This window comes from Vipera berus (assembly GCF_964194415.1).
Source record: "Vipera berus genome assembly, chromosome: 10".
Taxonomy (NCBI): domain Eukaryota; kingdom Metazoa; phylum Chordata; class Lepidosauria; order Squamata; family Viperidae; genus Vipera; species Vipera berus.
The window spans coordinates 17,701,050-17,718,248 of NC_138213.1; the positions used below are offsets into that span (position 1 = coordinate 17,701,050).

The following is a 17,199-nucleotide window of genomic DNA, read 5'->3' on the forward strand; positions in this document are numbered from 1 at the left end:
GCAAATGCAGCATCGAAATTGTTGAGCTATAATTTTGTTAGATTACTTGAATAAAAAGTTAGCCATGCATCCAAATTCTGCACATTTTTAAAGAATACGGTCCTTTTGTGCCCAATTTCACATTCCTTGGTGGAGCAGTGGGCTAATGCCTCCTTAAGTAACACCAGCTGCCTGCAATTAGTGCAGGTTCGAGTCCCACCAGGCTCAAGGTTGACTCAGCCTTCCATCCTTCCGAGGTAAGTAAAATGAGGACCCAGATTGTTGGGGGCAATAAGCTGACTTTGTAAAAATGCCACTTGAGATGGGGCCGAAAGCCCTAATAAGCAGGCATATACATAGAATGAAGGCCATTGCTAAGCACATTGATTTGTGCTTCTTAGATTGTAAGCCGCCCTGAGTCTTCGGAGAAGGGCGGGATATAAATGGGATTAAAAAAAAACACCAAATGGCTTATCTCATAGTAAGGGCATTTATTTAGATATTTACAGTTGCATTGGTCCATAAAAATTTAGGCGTTAACACATTTTATTAACTTTCCTGTAATAAAACCCCCAATCCATATATTTGAACTTCAAGGAGGACTTGGCTACCTATTTCTTTTGGTGGAAAACTTTTTTATAATATTCAGCCAATGCCCAAATCATGGATGGCTGAGTTCTGATGGACACTTTTGTCTGAGAGCTACAAATCGAGCAAGAACCGGCCAACTTCTCAAATATCTAAAAAAAAGAAGAAGATGAACTCATTAGCCCTGGAGGATGAAGCATACTTTCCAGTCAAGTCACTTGTTATCATTTATCAGAAGCTATTTATCTGAGCTGTTGTGAAGATGAAAATTGGAGCCAAGGTTTACTCTTCAGCTCTTGCTTCAGGATCTGAGGTTAAAAATAGCCTACTAATTTATCGCAATTCAATTTGCCTTGGGGAGAAAATTTGTCTTGCTTTTTCTTTCCTTACAAGTTCTAAGGAGGAATTTCCTGACAGTGAGAACAACTAATGAGTGGAATGGTTTCCCTCCAGGAGCTGTGGGTGCTCCATTGCTGGAGCTCTTCAAGAGAAAGACTGGATTTGTTCAGGATGCAATAAGGTCTTCTTCCCTGGGTAGGGCGTTGGATTAGAAGACCTTCAAGGTCTCTTCCCGCCCTACGATTCTATGACACTATAAGTAAGCTGTGACATTAATTTCACTTTTTGTTCATCTTGCAGGGACTAGGCCCTAGGACTAATGGAAAAATGCACAATAAATCCAAAGCAGCAGTAGTCTCAATTTGATCCCTCTTAAGGACGAAGACTTGGTTTGCATCACATTCCTAGACTAAGCGGAGTTTGTGATCTGGTGTTTTGAGGACACCAGACTTAATTTGTTGGGCGAACCAGGCTTTCATGTTAATGTGGATGATTTGGGCATATCATGGAATGTAAATGTGGACAATATGTTGGGCTAACCTGGGTTTGGCATGTTGTGTGAACTTAGTCGAATGTATCAAGTGTATGGGTCAACGGTAAGAGGTGCGCCATGTGCCTTCTGTAGAAATGCAAGCAAGATAATTCAAGATAATTCTTAGAGACTCTCCTTAGCCTTCAGCACCGTGGACAGGGGATAGCTTCGCTCACTTGTTTTCCAATTGGCTTCTAAAATACTTGTCTTCAGTGTCATGTTCTTTTGTCTCTCCTGGCAGGGATCTTTGATATTCCTGATTAGCGGCCTAGTAATCTTGGGTTACGCTGCTTCTATCAGCACTCAGACAACCTACCAAGGTGTGGTGAGAGAAATCTGTGGGTCAGCTGTGGGCAAGCTTTGCGAAGTGTGCTTCATCCTGAACCTCTTCATGATCTCCGTGGCCTTCCTCAAAGTTATGGGAGATCAACTAGAAAAATGTGAGATCTGGATTTCAGAAAAGAATTCTTTTGGGAATTGCTAATTCTGCTTTGGTGCTCGCTAGTCGTCTTTGGCTGGATTAGGTGGTGGGGATGGTAGAAGAGGTGACCTAATTTTTTTCAGCAGAAAAAAATACCCACTCAAGAAGTTGGCCATTCTGGGCCAGAATGCCCAGTCTTTCTGGGATAGCCCTGGACTTTATGATTTAAATCAGGGGTGTCCAACCTTGGCAACTTTAAAACTTGTGACTTCAACTCCCAGCTTTCCTCAGGCAGCCATGGTGGTTGGAGAATTCTGGGAGTTGAAGTCCACAAGTCTTAAAGTTTCCAAGGTTGGACACCCCTGGTTTAAAGCATATATCCTAAGCTGCTTGGTTCATCCTGATTCAATTCCTCTTAAGTTTCATAGAAGGATTAGATTCAGATAGGATAGTAGAGTCCCATTTGACCAACCTCAAAGACAAAGTTTGTTCTCCATTCTAAATGGGTACACACCAGCGTGCCGAGTGATGTTTCAGTCTCCACATTTTTTTTACCTGCTAAGAATCTGGAGAGCTGCAGGGCACCAACCCTGGACCTCAGCTTTATTTCCTGGACACTCTCTGTGTCCTATGTAAGCTCCAGAGGGATTCTTAGAAAATAAAATGACTTTACTTGCATGTGTGGCCACCTGCTCAGGAGACAAAAAAATGTTCAACTTAACTTATGGTCTTAGAGGTTCTCTTTTGAGGAGTTATTGGGGGTGGTGAGGACTCACCATGCCAGTTTGTCTTCCGAGAAAGAGGACAAATAAACCAGGGCCCTCTCCTTGACGGTGGCTGTTTTGTGGAAGTCCTGAATCAAAGTAAGATTCCATGGGAGCAACTGAAATAATGATGAATGACTTAAATTCCAACAGTCAGAATACTAACCATAAAAAAGGATACCTCGACTTATGGCTGTATTTGAGCCTGCAATTACAATCGTAGGTCATCACCATTTTTAACCGGGTCATGATGTGACCACCTCAGGTTTTACTACCCTTTTTTGCAGTGGTCGTTAAGCAAACCTATTGTTTGCTAGGGGGCATTTCCCCACCCCAGAAAACTGGAAGTAAACACCAGTTACCCCCCCCCAAAAGGCCCAACATAAATCAGGGTCATGTGACTGCAGGATGGTGCAAAATGGCCAAAAAAGCTGACCAGCTGTTGGGTGCCCAAAATGTGATCAGATGACTGGGGGTTAGAGGAGCACAACTCAGGACTTTGAATCAGGGTCCCAAATACCATTTTTCATCATCTGTTGTGACTTAGAATGATCGCGAAGTGATTGGTCTACCTGTAGTTTAAAAAAAACAACAACGAAGCAGCAGAAGACAAACGGATACATTTGTCAGTTTCACAAGCCTTTGGATAAATTCCTGCCCTCTTCTAACACTGACCTTTTCCCAACTCTTTTCTAGTATGTGATTCTTTCTCCCTCAACGAAACCCTGAATGGAGACAATTTCCACCGGCCCTGGTTTATTGACCAGCGCTTCACCTTGTCTACCTTGTGCCTACTGGTTATTTTCCCCCTCTCCATCCCAAGGCAAATTGGCTTCCAAAAATATACAAGGTAAGAAAGAGTTCAAAAGGCCCAGTTTTGGAACTGGGTATGCCGGAGATTAAGTCTAACCCTGACTTGGATCTGATTTATATCCTGGATATGTTTTGGGAGGAAGTGAAATGGAATATAGGTTTTACCCTGGTTGGACCGAGTAAGATGCAAAACAAGAACACAGAATATAGAATAATAGGGTTGGAAGGCACCTTAAAGATCTTCTAGTCCAGGGGTCCTCAAACATGTCCACTTTAAGACTTGTGGACTTCAATTCCCAGAATTCCCCAACCAGCATGGCTGGCTGGGGAATTCTGAGAGTTGAAGTCCACAAGACTTAAAGTGGACAAGTTTGGAGACCCCTGACTTAATGACTGCTGCAAAAAAAGATAATAAAATTGGATTGGTCACGTGAGTGTTTTACGACCATCAAACCTACGACCTTAATGGGCAGGCTCCATTATAGTCATATAACATATAATAGAATAACAGAGTTGGAAGGAACCTCGGAGGTCTTCTAGTCCGACCCCCTGCTCAAGCAAGAGACCCTTTAACCATCCCAGACAAATGGCTGTCCAGTCTCTTCTGTAAAAAGTCCAGTGTTGGAGCGCCCACAACTTCTGGAGGCAAGCTGTTCCACTGATGAACGGTTCTCATTGACTGGAAATTTGTCCTTAGTTCTAGGTTGATTCTCTTTTGAGGACTAGCTGCAGAATATTTTGCATCTTTTGTCCAATTTTGCTCTTTCTGTGCACCTTTTCCAGTATCCTTGGCACTTTAGCTGCCTGCTACCTGATGGTGGTCATTGTGCTGAAGTATTACCTCAAAACAGATCACGCTGTTAAGCAGGAGCGTCCCCATTCTGCTAGGTAAGTATGGATATAGACACCTGTAGCTGTACTTGAATTAGTCTCCTTGATACAAGTTATAAGTCATCTGTTCCAGCCTACGACCGGCCCTGTTTGTGTGTCAGGGACAACCCCTTTTTCCTTTAAATAGTCAATAGGCTGGAAAAACCCAACCCAAATTTATTTACAGTTCAAACAAAAAGGCAACAGAATATTTCCTTCAATAAATGATTCAAAATATCAAACAAGATTAGCAAGAACAGACCAGGATTCTCTTTGAATGTCTCCGAACGGTTGCCTTCAGCAACCAGCCCCACCCACACCTTCCCCTTTTATTATCAGTCCCAAGGCATGGCTTCTCACTGCCTTCTCCTCCTCTCACTGAGTTGCCTCATTGATTTTCTCCGCTCTGCTCTGCTGGATTGCCTTCTGCTTCTAGCATCTCTGAACAGATTCAGCTGTGACTCCTCTGAGTCCGACGCCTCCTCCTCACACAGCTGAGCCTCATGAGGAACACAACTGGAGGGGCCAGGCTGAGAGTCCTGCAGTGCATCAGAGCCTCCCTTCGACACCAAAGACTCTCCAAACCCCTCCTCCTCCTCAGATTCCTTGGACTCAGCTGCTGGGAGCACAGGCTGACACTGAATCACAGCATCATCGTGGGACTATGTGAGAATACTCTTGAGAAGCTACTGCAAAAACCCTCCCTAGTGCTTTGTTTCTTTCTGCCTGAGCCTTTACTGGAGGTTTACCTATTGCTCATTTGTCTATAGATCCTTGCTGAGTGTTTTTTTTCCTGAGACTTCATTTTCCTAACAACAGGGCACATGAGAAAGAGATGCTGGAGCAGCTTATGAAGACCCTTCCCCTTATTGATCACTTCTCACTTGCCCTAGGGGACGAACCAGCCCGTAGGTGCAAAGAGAAGCTATGGTCTCCAACAGGGCAATATTGATGCATGCATTGTTATTCTTATCGATCATCATGATTTCTTCCCTGTGAGCAAACTGGATAAAAAGTTCAGATATTTTGATCACATACTCCTCACGTTTTCTTCTTCTTAATGTGAAAAAAACTTGGAGTGAATGGTAGGTCAAGGAAAACCGATTTATATCCTCACCACCAGCCAGTGCTTTTCTGTTCTTCTAAATAAGCTCTGCCTGACCAATATAGAATAGAATAGAATAGAATAGAATAGAATAGAATAGAATAGAATAGAATAGAATAGAATAGAATAGAATAGAATAGAATAGAATAGAATAGAATAGAATAGAATAGAATAGAATAGAATGGAATGGAATGGAATGGAATGGGATGGGATGGGATGGGATGGGATGGGATGGGATGGGATGGGATGGGATGGGATGGGATGGGATAGGATAGAATGGAATGGAATGGAATGGGATGGGATGGGATGGGATGGGATGGGATGGGATGGGATGGGATGGGATAGGATAGAATAGAATAGAATAGAATAGAATATGGGAAGAGGAGGAAAGGTGGATGTTCTTTTATTTACTTATATTTTTATTAAATGTCTATGCTGCCCATCTCACCATCAGGCGACACTAAGCAGCTTACAAGATAAAAATGACAATGTAAACATTAAAATGATAAATATTAACATTAAAATACAAAGGTAGCTTTAAGGAAGGGCCCAATATACAATGGGGTGGAGATGGATTCTTTAAAAATCCTTCAGGGGATCTTCCTACCTAGAGAGCAAATACATTGTGACTGTCTGGCCATTTCCATGTAGAGCAATTTCTTGCACTTTCATATGCATGTCTGTGTTTTGTTTTCCCATCACACAGTTCTTGGGCCTCCATGTTCAGCGTTGTCCCAACCATCTGTTTTGGGTTTCAGGTAATAAAGTGAACATTTTCCCTTCTTTTCTTAAGGGGCGAAGGAGTTATGGAGGCTGACTTTGTCCCTCCTTGTTGCAAAAGGATACTTGAATTCATATGTATTTCTGAGAATGCAATAGCTTGGATGTAGCTGTCGCCCTTTTGCCATCAGGAGAAAAACAGCCATTGATTCCCCATTCCTTGTTTACATCAAAATCAAGAAACTGAGAACCTTGCAATAGTGGCGAATACAGTGTAGTTTGGGTGTAGGATGAGGGTGAAATTCGTTCTCCGAGCTCATGAAAAACAGATTGAAAAGCCTAATGCAGGGGTAGGCCACCTTGGCTCTTTTATGACTCGTGGACTTCAACTCCCAGAATTCCTGAGCCCTCATGACTCAGCTTGGAAACCTCTCCCTTTCCCCTCAGCATGGCTGGCTCAGGAATTCTGGGAGTTGAAATCCGCAAGTCATAAAAGAGCCAAGGTTGCCTACCCCTGGCCTAACATACAAAGCATACTTATGAAGCAAACGATCACCCGGATTTCTTATAGGCTGCCAGGAGCTGCTTAATAATGACAGCAGAAATACCCGCACCAAAGGGGCCAATTTTTCAACAGCACATAGTATTAAGTTCTGTGGTAGAAGCTCCCTCTTAATAAAACCCCCACCGTTTTTATGAAAATCTGGCACTATGGCATCATGGCCTCGTCACAGTCAAAGGACTGCAAGACCTGACCTTGACTGGATGGCATATGAGTCTAGGGCAGGGGTGGGCAACCTTGGCTCTTTTATGACTTGTGGACTTGGCTCTTTTATGACTTGTGGAATTCCTGAGCCAGTCATGCTGAGGGGAAAGGGAGAGGTTTCCAAGCTGAGCCAGGCTGGCTCAGGAATTCTGGGAGTTGAAGTCCATGAGTCATAAAAGAGCCAAGGTTGCCTAACCCTGGCCTAATGTACAAAGCATACTTATGAAGCAAACTATCACCCAAACTATCACCTCACCATTTTTATGAAAATCTGGCACTATGGCATCATGGCCTTGTCACAATCAAAGGACTGCAAGACCTGACCTTGACTGGCTGGCATATAAGTCTAGGATTTGAATAAAAAAAATCTTGAGACTTTCGCAGTTTTGAAGCTACATAAAGATTCCCTCCCCTTGTCCTTTGTTCGGCAAGCAAGAACGAAAAATGAGCAGGCTAGCTCAGAACGAAGTCTAAACTTCTAGATTTTTCTTAACACGAAGGAGAAAACAAAATATGTCACTAACTCCTCACAGTAACAATGACCTTCTGGATTGCCAATAGTAGCAGGGCTGGTCCCTTGACTGTAGAAATGTATACTGTAGCTGCAGCTTTATGGATGCGAAGTGAAGAAGATGTCCAAGCAAGTAGTAGGCACTGTGTGTTATGTTGTATATTCAAGACCTCTTTGTCTTCTAGTGTCATGAAGCCTGTGTGGCCATCTACTGCAGCCTGAGCAATAAGAGGCTGTCCCACTGGGTGGTGGTGTCTGTGATGTCCATGCTCTTTTGCTTGTTGATCTACTCCATGACAGGTATCTTCCTCTTAGCGTTCTCCATCAGAAGAGAATTTTCACACCCTCAGAATGTACTAATAAAGGAAAACATCTGTAGCTCAGGGTTGAAATGAGGGGTCCTTGATGCTCTCTGAGCTTGGTTGTTTTCTTGAAGATGTTTCATTACCATTACTATCAGTGCTAGAAGGGAGGAGGAGGAGGAGGAGGAGGAGGAGGAGGAGGAGGAGGAGGAGGAGACATTGGAGTTCTTGCTGTTCTCTGAGGGTGGTTGTTTTCTTGCAGACATTTCCTTACCCAAGCTAAGTAACATCATCCATGCTAGTGAGGCCAGCACGGATGACATTACCTAGTTTGAGCAATGAAATGTCTGGAACAAAACAACTAACTTCAGAAGGCACCAAGAACCTTCCAAAGGGCTGGATTTCAGCTCCACACCATTCTATCCAACTGTTGACCAGGCAGCCGGAGCGTTACAGCACTTGAAGTCTCACAAATGGATATTGGGATATATTGGTCCTAGATGGAAAATACTTCACTTGCTGAAATTCTTAGAACCCCCTCAAGAAATTTCATTAAAGGGACTTGCTGAAAATCATTGGTGGGTGAAGAATTCTTTTGGGCTTAGAAGTTTAAAAGCTTGATATATGTTTTCTTTCATCCAAATGAATGTGGAGTTTCTGGTGGTGGTTTGGTGGTGGTTTGTTCTCTTTAGCTTCCGAGGCTGGGTGTCATCCTCAGCGGGACTTCGGTTCAAGCACCCTGTTTCAGTTCTGAATTGTCACCTCGCCTGGTGACCAAATGTTCGGATGCTAAACAGCAAGCTTGGAAAACAAACCATCATCACCACCATCTACCACCAGAGCTACAAATATTTTCTATCATTTCTAGTTTCTGGTGGTCTCTGAGCTTAGAGTAGAGTAGAGTAGAGTAGAGTAGAAAATAGAATAGAATAGAATATAGAATGGAATGGAATTAGAATAGAATAGAATATAGAATGGAATGGAATGGAATGGAATATGGAATGATAGAATAGAATAGAATAGAATAGAATAGAATAGAATAGAATAGAATAGAATAGAATAGAAGAATAGAATGGAATGGAATATAGAGTGGAATATATAGAATAGAATAGAGTAGAATAGAATAGAACAGAACCTTGGAGGTCTTCTAGTCCAGCCCCCTGCTGAAGCAGGAGAACCTAGACCATTTCAGATAAGTGACTGTTTTGCTCATTTGCTTGCAGATATTTCTCTGCCCAACTAGTTAACTTCTTCAGTGTGAGTGAGTGAGTGTGGAGTTTGCGGCCCATTTATATATGCTTGCAGATATTTCTCTGCCCAACTAGTTAACTTCTTCAGTGTGAGTGAGTGAGTGTGGAGTTTGCGGCCCATTTATATATCTCCTCTGCCACTTTCATTAATCAATTCCTTGATTAATAAAGGAATTACCAAGGAGGAAACATGATAGCAGTGTTCCGGTGTTTGAGGGGCTGCCACAAAGAACAGGGGGTCATGTTGTTCACTAGAGCACCAGAGGGCAGGACGAGAAACAACGGTTGGAAACTGATCAAAGAGAGAAGCAACGTGGATTTAAGGAGAAACTTCCTGACAGTGAGGACAATCAACCAGTGGAACAGCTTGCCTCCAGAAATCGTGGGTGCTCCATCACTGGAGATTTTTAAGAAAAGACTAAACAATCACCTGTCTGAGATGGTGTAGGTTGTGCTGCTTAAGTGGGGGGTGGGACTAAAAGACCTTCAAGGTCCCTTTCAGCTCTATTCTATTCTAAAACCCCTCCCCAAACTGGAGGGTAAGCTATTAATCTGGCAGCAGGCCACCGTCTTATTTGCACTGGAAATCTCTCTGTAATGATGATCCATCGGGTCAAGATTGTCTACTTATAACCTAATGGTCTATTTCCCACAAGGCTTGTATGGCTACTTAACATTTGGAGCTGACGTCGCTGCTGACATCCTAATGTCTTACCCTGGAAATGACGTAGTGGTTATTGTAGCTCGGCTGTTATTTGGCATCTCCATTATCACCATCTACCCCATTGTCCTTTTTCTAGGAAGGTGAGAAGCAAAAATGGTTCCTAAGCTTTTCAGAGGTGTTGGGTGTAGACATTTGAAGTTAGTAAAAATAAAAACGATGAACTCCGGGATATAAGAGAAAATTCTTCTTTATTGCTGAGCTGTTGACATCATCAGTGCAAGGGCTAAATGATAAGGGAGTCAGTACATACACTTGTATGGCAGTTATAACATTCAAATTGTGGAATGTGGGTGTGGCCTGTTCGTGACAAGCTCGCTCATTTATAATCACAGTGGTTCCGGCTTTGCTAGAAAAGGCCGGTCTCTGGTTGATTTTTAAAAGTTGATTTTTAAAAGTTGAACACACTTCTCCCAGAAGAACGAAGCTGATGCCACCAGCCTCATTAGTCTTCATCAGTCAGTCATACCCTTCTGAGATTCGAACCTCAGAAGGGTATGACTGACTGATGAAGACTAATGAGTCTGAAATGCATATCAGCCTCCCTAAATTCTTTGTTAGTAATTTACACAAATATATGAACTGATATATATATATATCTCACAAATGCTTAATATTTTATCAGCAACATATTGTCTAGGTTCCAACATTTAACTAATACATGTTAAATTCCTTTCTCTCTACCACTTTTTTCTAGCCATTGATAAAAGGTATCCCATGTTCTAAAGTATACTGAATCATCTTTCTCTTTCATTTTCAGTGTCAATCTATCCATTTCTGCACCATCTAATTTTTTTTTAAAATTAACTCTTCCTCTGTTGGTAAATCTTCATTTTTCCAATGTTGAGCGAATACAATTCTTGCTGCAGTTAATATATGTAAAATTAGATATATACACTCTTTCTCATAGTTTCCTACAATTAGAAAGTTCCTGAAAAACTGGGGGGGCAAACGTTGTCTCACCCCCACAAGAGGAGGGAGGGAGGGAGGGCATGGGAAGAGTTTCAGAAAAGATCCTCCTTAGCCTTCCAGAGAATATAAGGAAAGGAGGGAAGAAATACTTTGTCTTGCAAGATTTGTTAGTTGAACAAATTACATTTGCAGTGAAGTTAGAGCTAGTAGTCATAGTGATGTTCCTTTGCCTGGACTATCATCAAGGGCCAAGAGTTACCCCCTTTAAAGACTAGCCAGTGGTTGATAACATTAACTTTTCTGGGTTTCAAGGAATCTGAGGACGTCGAGGCTTATTTGGGACAATATTTAGAGCAGGAGTGTCCAACCTTAGTGACTTTGACCTGTGGACTTCAACTCCCAGAATTCCACAGCCAGCTGGGGAATTCTGGGAATTGAAGTCCAAGGGTCTTAAAATGGCCACGTTTCAACACCCCGGATCTAAAGGGATAAATGGATTAATGTTTAAGGTGTCAGCATATTCTTGAGTCATTAGATAAATGCCTCAATGTAATTGTTTAGGTCCGTCCTCCAAGATTTTTGCCTCGGCTCCAAGCAGGGCTGTATCCAGATGGAGGACAATGAGAAGTGTATGCGAATTCTGCTGACCACCGCCTGGGTGGTGGTCACCCTCATCATTGCCCTGTGTGTGCCTGACATCAGCGAGGTGGTCAGCGTCATTGGTGGCATTGGGGCTTTCTTCATCTTCATCTTTCCAGGTAAGTCGACGTTTCTTTCCTCTCCCAGGAATTTGACTGCCAAGGGAGGTGGTGGCAGCAGCTGGTCCTCAGGAGAAAACCTGCCCAATCACTTATTTTGTAAAAAAAACAACCTGTTGATTTCAAAGGGACCTTAGAGGTCTTCTAATCCAACCCCTTTGGCATTTTTTTTCATATATAGAGAGAGATAGAGATACACATACAGTATATACATACTGTATATACATGTATGTGTGTGTGTGTGTATGTATATATGTGTATATGTATATATGTGTGTGTGTATAGACACACATACATACATACACACACATGCACATACACACACACACACAATGTTTTATCAATTGGAATAAAATAGAAAACAGAAAAAACAGAAAAAACACCCATCCAACAGTAACAACAACCAAAAGAAAAAAAAAGATTACATAAAGGGAAAAGAAAAAAGAAAAAAAATGACTCAAACTTCCAACATTAAACATATTTTGAAAAATCCACCCTGGCTGGATGCTGAAACGAAAAATTAAAAAAAAAACCTGATAAATTCTCCTCCCCTTACATAATGGGTCTGTAAAATAGTTATAAACTTTCTCATCCTGATTCAACAAGAAAAATATGTCTTATAAACAAATATTTCAGATGAGGATCTCTAATAATCAATTGACCCAACATCTATATATAAAACAATTTTAAAAAGTCAACAGGGGAGCCCAAATATTACAGTAGTCTTCAAATCTGTTAAGCAGTTGTCCAATCTTTTATTAAAAACTTCCAGCAATGGAGCATCTCCAACTCCAGGAGGAAAGCTGTTCCACCGATTAATCATGCGTGCTGTCAGGAAATTCCTCCATATTTCTAGGCTGAATCTCCACCCCCGTGAGCTTCCACGCCTTGCTTCTTGTCCTGCCCTCAGGTGCTTTGGAGAAGAAATCAATGCCCTCTTCCGTGTGACAGCCCTTCAAGTATTGGAAAACCGCTATCATGTCTCTCCTGAGCCTTCTTTTCATTCATCTAAACATACCATATTTTTCGGCGTATAAGACGACTTTTTAACCCATGAAAATCATCTCAAACGTTGGGGGGGTCATCTTATACGCCCAGTCGTCTTATACGCCGGAAAATACGGTACCCAGTTCCCTCAATGTTCATCATATGATTTAGCGTCCAGACCCCTTATCATCTTTGTTGCTCTTCATTGCACACTTTCTACAGCCTCAGTATCTTATTTGTATCATGGCGACCAACACTGGATGTAGTATTTCAAATGGGGCCTCATTAGTGCAGTATAGAGTGATACTATCATTTTCCTCTTAACCACATTCACGACAATGTTTTGAAGCTAAATATGATTTGGTTAAAACCATCCAGATGTAATTTATACTTTTACTAGTTAAAAAAATAGCAATAACACTTGTATACCATTTCATAGTGCTTTACAGCCCTCTCTAAGTGATTTACAGAGTCAGCATATTGTCCTTGGTGATCTGGGCCCTCATTTTACTGACCTCAGAGAGATGGAAGGCTGAGTCAACTTTGAGCTGGTCAAGATCAAACTGCTGGCAGTGGGCAGAGTCAGCCTGCAATACTGCATTCTAACCACTGTGCCACTACAGCTCCATAATGCTTTACCCTCTGGGCAGTTTACAAATGTCAGTATATTTGTCTCCAACAATCTGGGTCCTCATTTTACCAACCTCGGAAGGATGGAGACAGTCTTGAGCCGGTCAGGATCGAACTTCTGGCAGTGGGCAGAATTACCCTGCGTGCCACCACAGATTTTTAAGGAATTGTTTATGTTGAGTGCTTCCTATTTTATTTCAGGGCTATGTTTGGTGTTTGCAATGGAGACAGAACTCTTCAGGCCAAGAACCAAGTATGTTTAGCACCCCCAATCCCTCAACCAACTTTGGTGACCATAGGAACGGACAATTTAGTTGCTTTGAATTAATTGCTGGTTCCATTCACCAATCATCTAATTTAGGCATCAAATACACTGAAGCCTTCCTGCGTTGCTGCAAAGCAGCTCCCTTAATGTGACTACATGCAGAATGTCTTCACGATTCTTCCTGCTGCATGTTACCGATGCAAAGGCGCAGTGACTGTGCCCCTTTGCAAGCATCAGCTGAAAAGAATCCTAATGGCCAGAATGACGTGATCAGCTGGCAACATTTTGCAAAGGCATAAGAGAGACTTATTGCCCCATTTTCCCAAAGGGACTTGGGCAAGTAGCAACCAATTTTAATAGGGTAGATTTTTTTTTTAAATGAGTATTTCTATAAAACCTGGATCCTCATCCAGGTTTTATAGAAGATAGGCATAGCATGACTTCTCTTTTACCCACTTACTGACAGGTCCTGCCTAATTGCCTGGGGGATCATCACTGTCCTTTGCGGCGCTTTCATCTTTGGGCAAAGCACAGCATCGGCCATCATGGCATTATTGCCTAAGCTCTAGCCAAAGTCATCAGCAAAGGTGATGTTGCATCCATGAGACACTCACAACTGGACTATTGGGATGCGATGCTCGGCGTCCTTGATAGATGCAGCAAAATCTCAGTTTAGCACACTTAATTTGAGCAGACTTTGGAAGCAAAGTATTTCAAAGCATTGCAGCACTGGCATTTAACGAACCAAAGTCCAGCTGCATCGCAAATAATCCAGACCATTTATGCTATTTCCTCGGCCTCCCGATGCAATGATTCACACTGTAAAATTGACACCCGTTGCACTGTTATGCACAACGGTGATGCCAGTGATATCATTTGTCTCGCAATGAAGGTGACATCGTGAAAAAGACGTAATAGTGACAGAACCCCTTTCCTTAAATGGCCAATTAAACTGAGATTTTGCCACATTGAAAATCTGGTTATAATTTAACTCATGTTCATATTTTACCTGTCTAGTATTGTTAATAAAAGTGACATGTTAGTCATATCTCTTATTGGATGGAACTGTTTTTAAATATTCTTGTGGAGTATTCTTGTGGGTCCTGGGCAGGCTTTATTGCACATTACATACAGTCTTCTAACCAATGACTATTTGCTTAATGAGGGTTTCAATTCATAACAGCCTCCTAAAAAGTCAGTTCAGACTAAATTCAAACTTGTGACTGTTGCCCCACCTCTGTAGTGACACGAACGCAATTTGGGTGGCTCACATTTATGACTGATTGTAGCATCCCATGTGCAGTGGTGGGATTCAAATACGCAAACAACTGGTTCTCTGTGTGTGGATGCCACTTCCAGAAGTCCATTCTGGGCCTAGACAACAAAAAATTAGCTACCGGTTCTGCCAAAGTGGTGCAAACCGGCTGAATCCCACCACTGCCCACGTGCAACTTTTTCTGCTGGTTTCTGGCAAAAGAATGGTCAAAATCGCCATTAGTTAAACTGGTTTCACAATTGCAACTGCTGAGACTTAACTACAACCACAGTAAAAATGGTTCTAAGATTAGGTCTGGACTCATGGTGACTTGACTTATGGCTAAGTAAAAAAAGGTAATAAAATCGAGTCTGGTCAGGGGATGACTTGACTTACAACTGCAATGTAAGTCAACTTACATTACTTACAACAGAAATGCTGATTCCCACTGTGGTAATAAATTGAGGAACACATGTATCAGAGCTAAGTCAATGGGGGGTTCACTTAACAACTGCATGGTTCATTTAACAAACTGCAGTGATATCTGTCTGAGATGGTATAGGTTCTCCTGCTTGAGCAGGGGGCTGGACTAGAAGACCTCCAAGGTCCCTTCCAGTTCCTATTCTATTCTATTCCATATAATAATAATAAAATTGGAAGGGATCTTGAAGGTCATCTAGCCCAACTCCCTGCTCAGGCAGGAGACCCTAATACCATTTCGGACAAATGGCTATCCAGTCTCTTCTTAAAAACTTCCAGTGTTGGAGCATTCACCACTTCTGGAGGCAGGTTGTTCCACTGGTTAATTGTTCTAACTGTCAGGAAGTTTCTCCTTAGTTCTAGTTTGCTTCTCTCCTGAATTAGTTTCCATCCGTTGCTTCTTTGGGCACTTTGGAGAATAACTTGACTCCTATTCTATTCTATTCTATTCTATTCTATTCTATTCTATTCTATTCTATTCTATTCTATTCTATTCTATTCTATTCTATTCTATTCTATTCTATTCTATTCTATTCTATTCTATTCTATTCTATTCTATTCTACTCTACTCTACTCTACTCTACTCTACTCTACTCTACTCTGCTCTACTCTATATTCTATTCTATTCTATTCTATTCTATTCTATTCTACTCTACTCTACTCTACTCTACTCTACTCTACTCTACTATTCTATTCTATTCTATTCTATTCTATTCTATTCTATTCTATTCTATTCTATTCTATTCTATTCTATTCTATTCTATTCTATTCTATTCTATTCTATTCTATTGATTCGCTTAACAGTGGCAAAACTCAACAACCACCTTGGTTAGCAATGGAAATTTTGGGCTCCATTGCAGTTGTACGTTGATAGTTCAGAGTGGCAAGACAGTCTAATTACCTGAAATCAACCAGCTCTTTGCATCTTTGCTCATCGACGACAATTGGACAAGCACAGATGTTGTCAGGATGGCCTTACACTGAGAATGAACTCTCCCCCGTGAATCAGAATGGTAGAATCCATAGGGCAAACCAAGTCTAAGAGCTGCATTCCTCAACCGTGCTGGCTGGGGAATTCTGGGAGTTGAAGTCCGTGCATCTCAAAGCTGCCAAGGCTAAGAAGCAGGAGTCTTACTAGGCGAGAATGGCGAGGAAATGAAGACGAATCCAAAGGTCTCTCTTAAATCTTTTTAATTTTTTATTTGGTTACTTGTAGTTAGTCATCAGTTGTACACAACGGCACATATTTATATCTTTAAACTGCCTATATGTTGGCTAACACTGACACCGCGCCGTCCGTGCTAAGCTGGAGAGCGACGTCGTTTTATTTCTAAAACAGTACACATCAGCTATCAAAGGTTACAGTCAAAATGAAGATACATGAGCCACATTTCCCGGAGAAAGAGGTGAGGAGGTGGGGAGGGGGACGGGGGGGCCCTCCCTTGTTCTATGAAATTGTGCTTGCTTCAGTCTCGTTAGAAACAACCGTTTTCGGTTTGGAAAAGAAAACGCGCATAACGTGGTCAAGTAGCATAGTGCTACTTTTTCCACAGTGCAGGGTGTGTGTGTGGGGGGAGAAAGATAAGTCTAAATACGTCAAGGCTTATTTTGATTGACTCATGCAACGGTGGTGAAATGAGAGAACTCAACGGTAAGGTAAGGCAAGAATAAGGCAAGATGGGTGGTGCGTTTTTCTCCCAAGGGTCTCGTGCAGCTCTTATTACTATTTTTTTAAAAAAACAAAACCCAAAACAAAACCTGGAAACAGTTCTGATTGATTCAGATTTCTGCAGGAATGCTCAGCACCAACCTGTTGGAATATGTGGTTGGGTGGACAAGGAGAAGACGATGTCTGTGGAGGTCCTCAACCACCCGGTGCTTTTCCAAGGTGCTTTTCCAAAAGGCAACTGGGACTTTCTTGGTTCCTTTCCCCCTTGGAAGCGTTTCGCTTCTCATCCCAGAAGCTTCTTCAGTTTGGAACCCACCACTCCAGGAGGAAAGCTATTCCACTAATTAATTGTCCGTGCTGTCAGGAATTTCCTCCTTATTTCTAGGTTGAATCTCGACCCCCGTGAGCTTCCCCGCCTTGCTTCTTGTCCTGCCCTCAGGTGTTTTGGAGAAGAAATCAATGCCCTCTTCCGTGTGACAGCCCTTCAAGTATTGGAAAACAGCTACCATGTCTCTTCTGAGCTGCCTTTTCATTCGTCTAAAATAAAGATGGGAAGGCCTGG

The 17,199-nt window shown here is 42.0% G+C and overlaps 1 protein-coding gene across 1 annotated transcript in view; it reads left to right on the forward strand.

Annotated features, from left to right (window-relative positions):
• Positions 1-14,263, forward strand: part of SLC38A8 (solute carrier family 38 member 8) — a 16,333-nt gene extending 2,070 nt beyond the window's left edge. Inside the window, exons 2-10 of the mRNA XM_081335728.1 lie at positions 1,680-1,878; positions 3,320-3,473; positions 4,220-4,324; positions 6,118-6,169; positions 7,594-7,708; positions 9,617-9,764; positions 11,155-11,351; positions 13,170-13,221; positions 13,700-14,263. Of these exons, the coding sequence (XP_081191854.1) occupies positions 1,680-1,878; positions 3,320-3,473; positions 4,220-4,324; positions 6,118-6,169; positions 7,594-7,708; positions 9,617-9,764; positions 11,155-11,351; positions 13,170-13,221; positions 13,700-13,802 (1,125 nt within the window). The 3' untranslated portion in view covers positions 13,803-14,263. The remainder of the gene's footprint in view (positions 1-1,679; positions 1,879-3,319; positions 3,474-4,219; positions 4,325-6,117; positions 6,170-7,593; positions 7,709-9,616; positions 9,765-11,154; positions 11,352-13,169; positions 13,222-13,699) is intronic.
• The last annotated feature ends 2,936 nt before the right edge of the window (positions 14,264-17,199 follow it).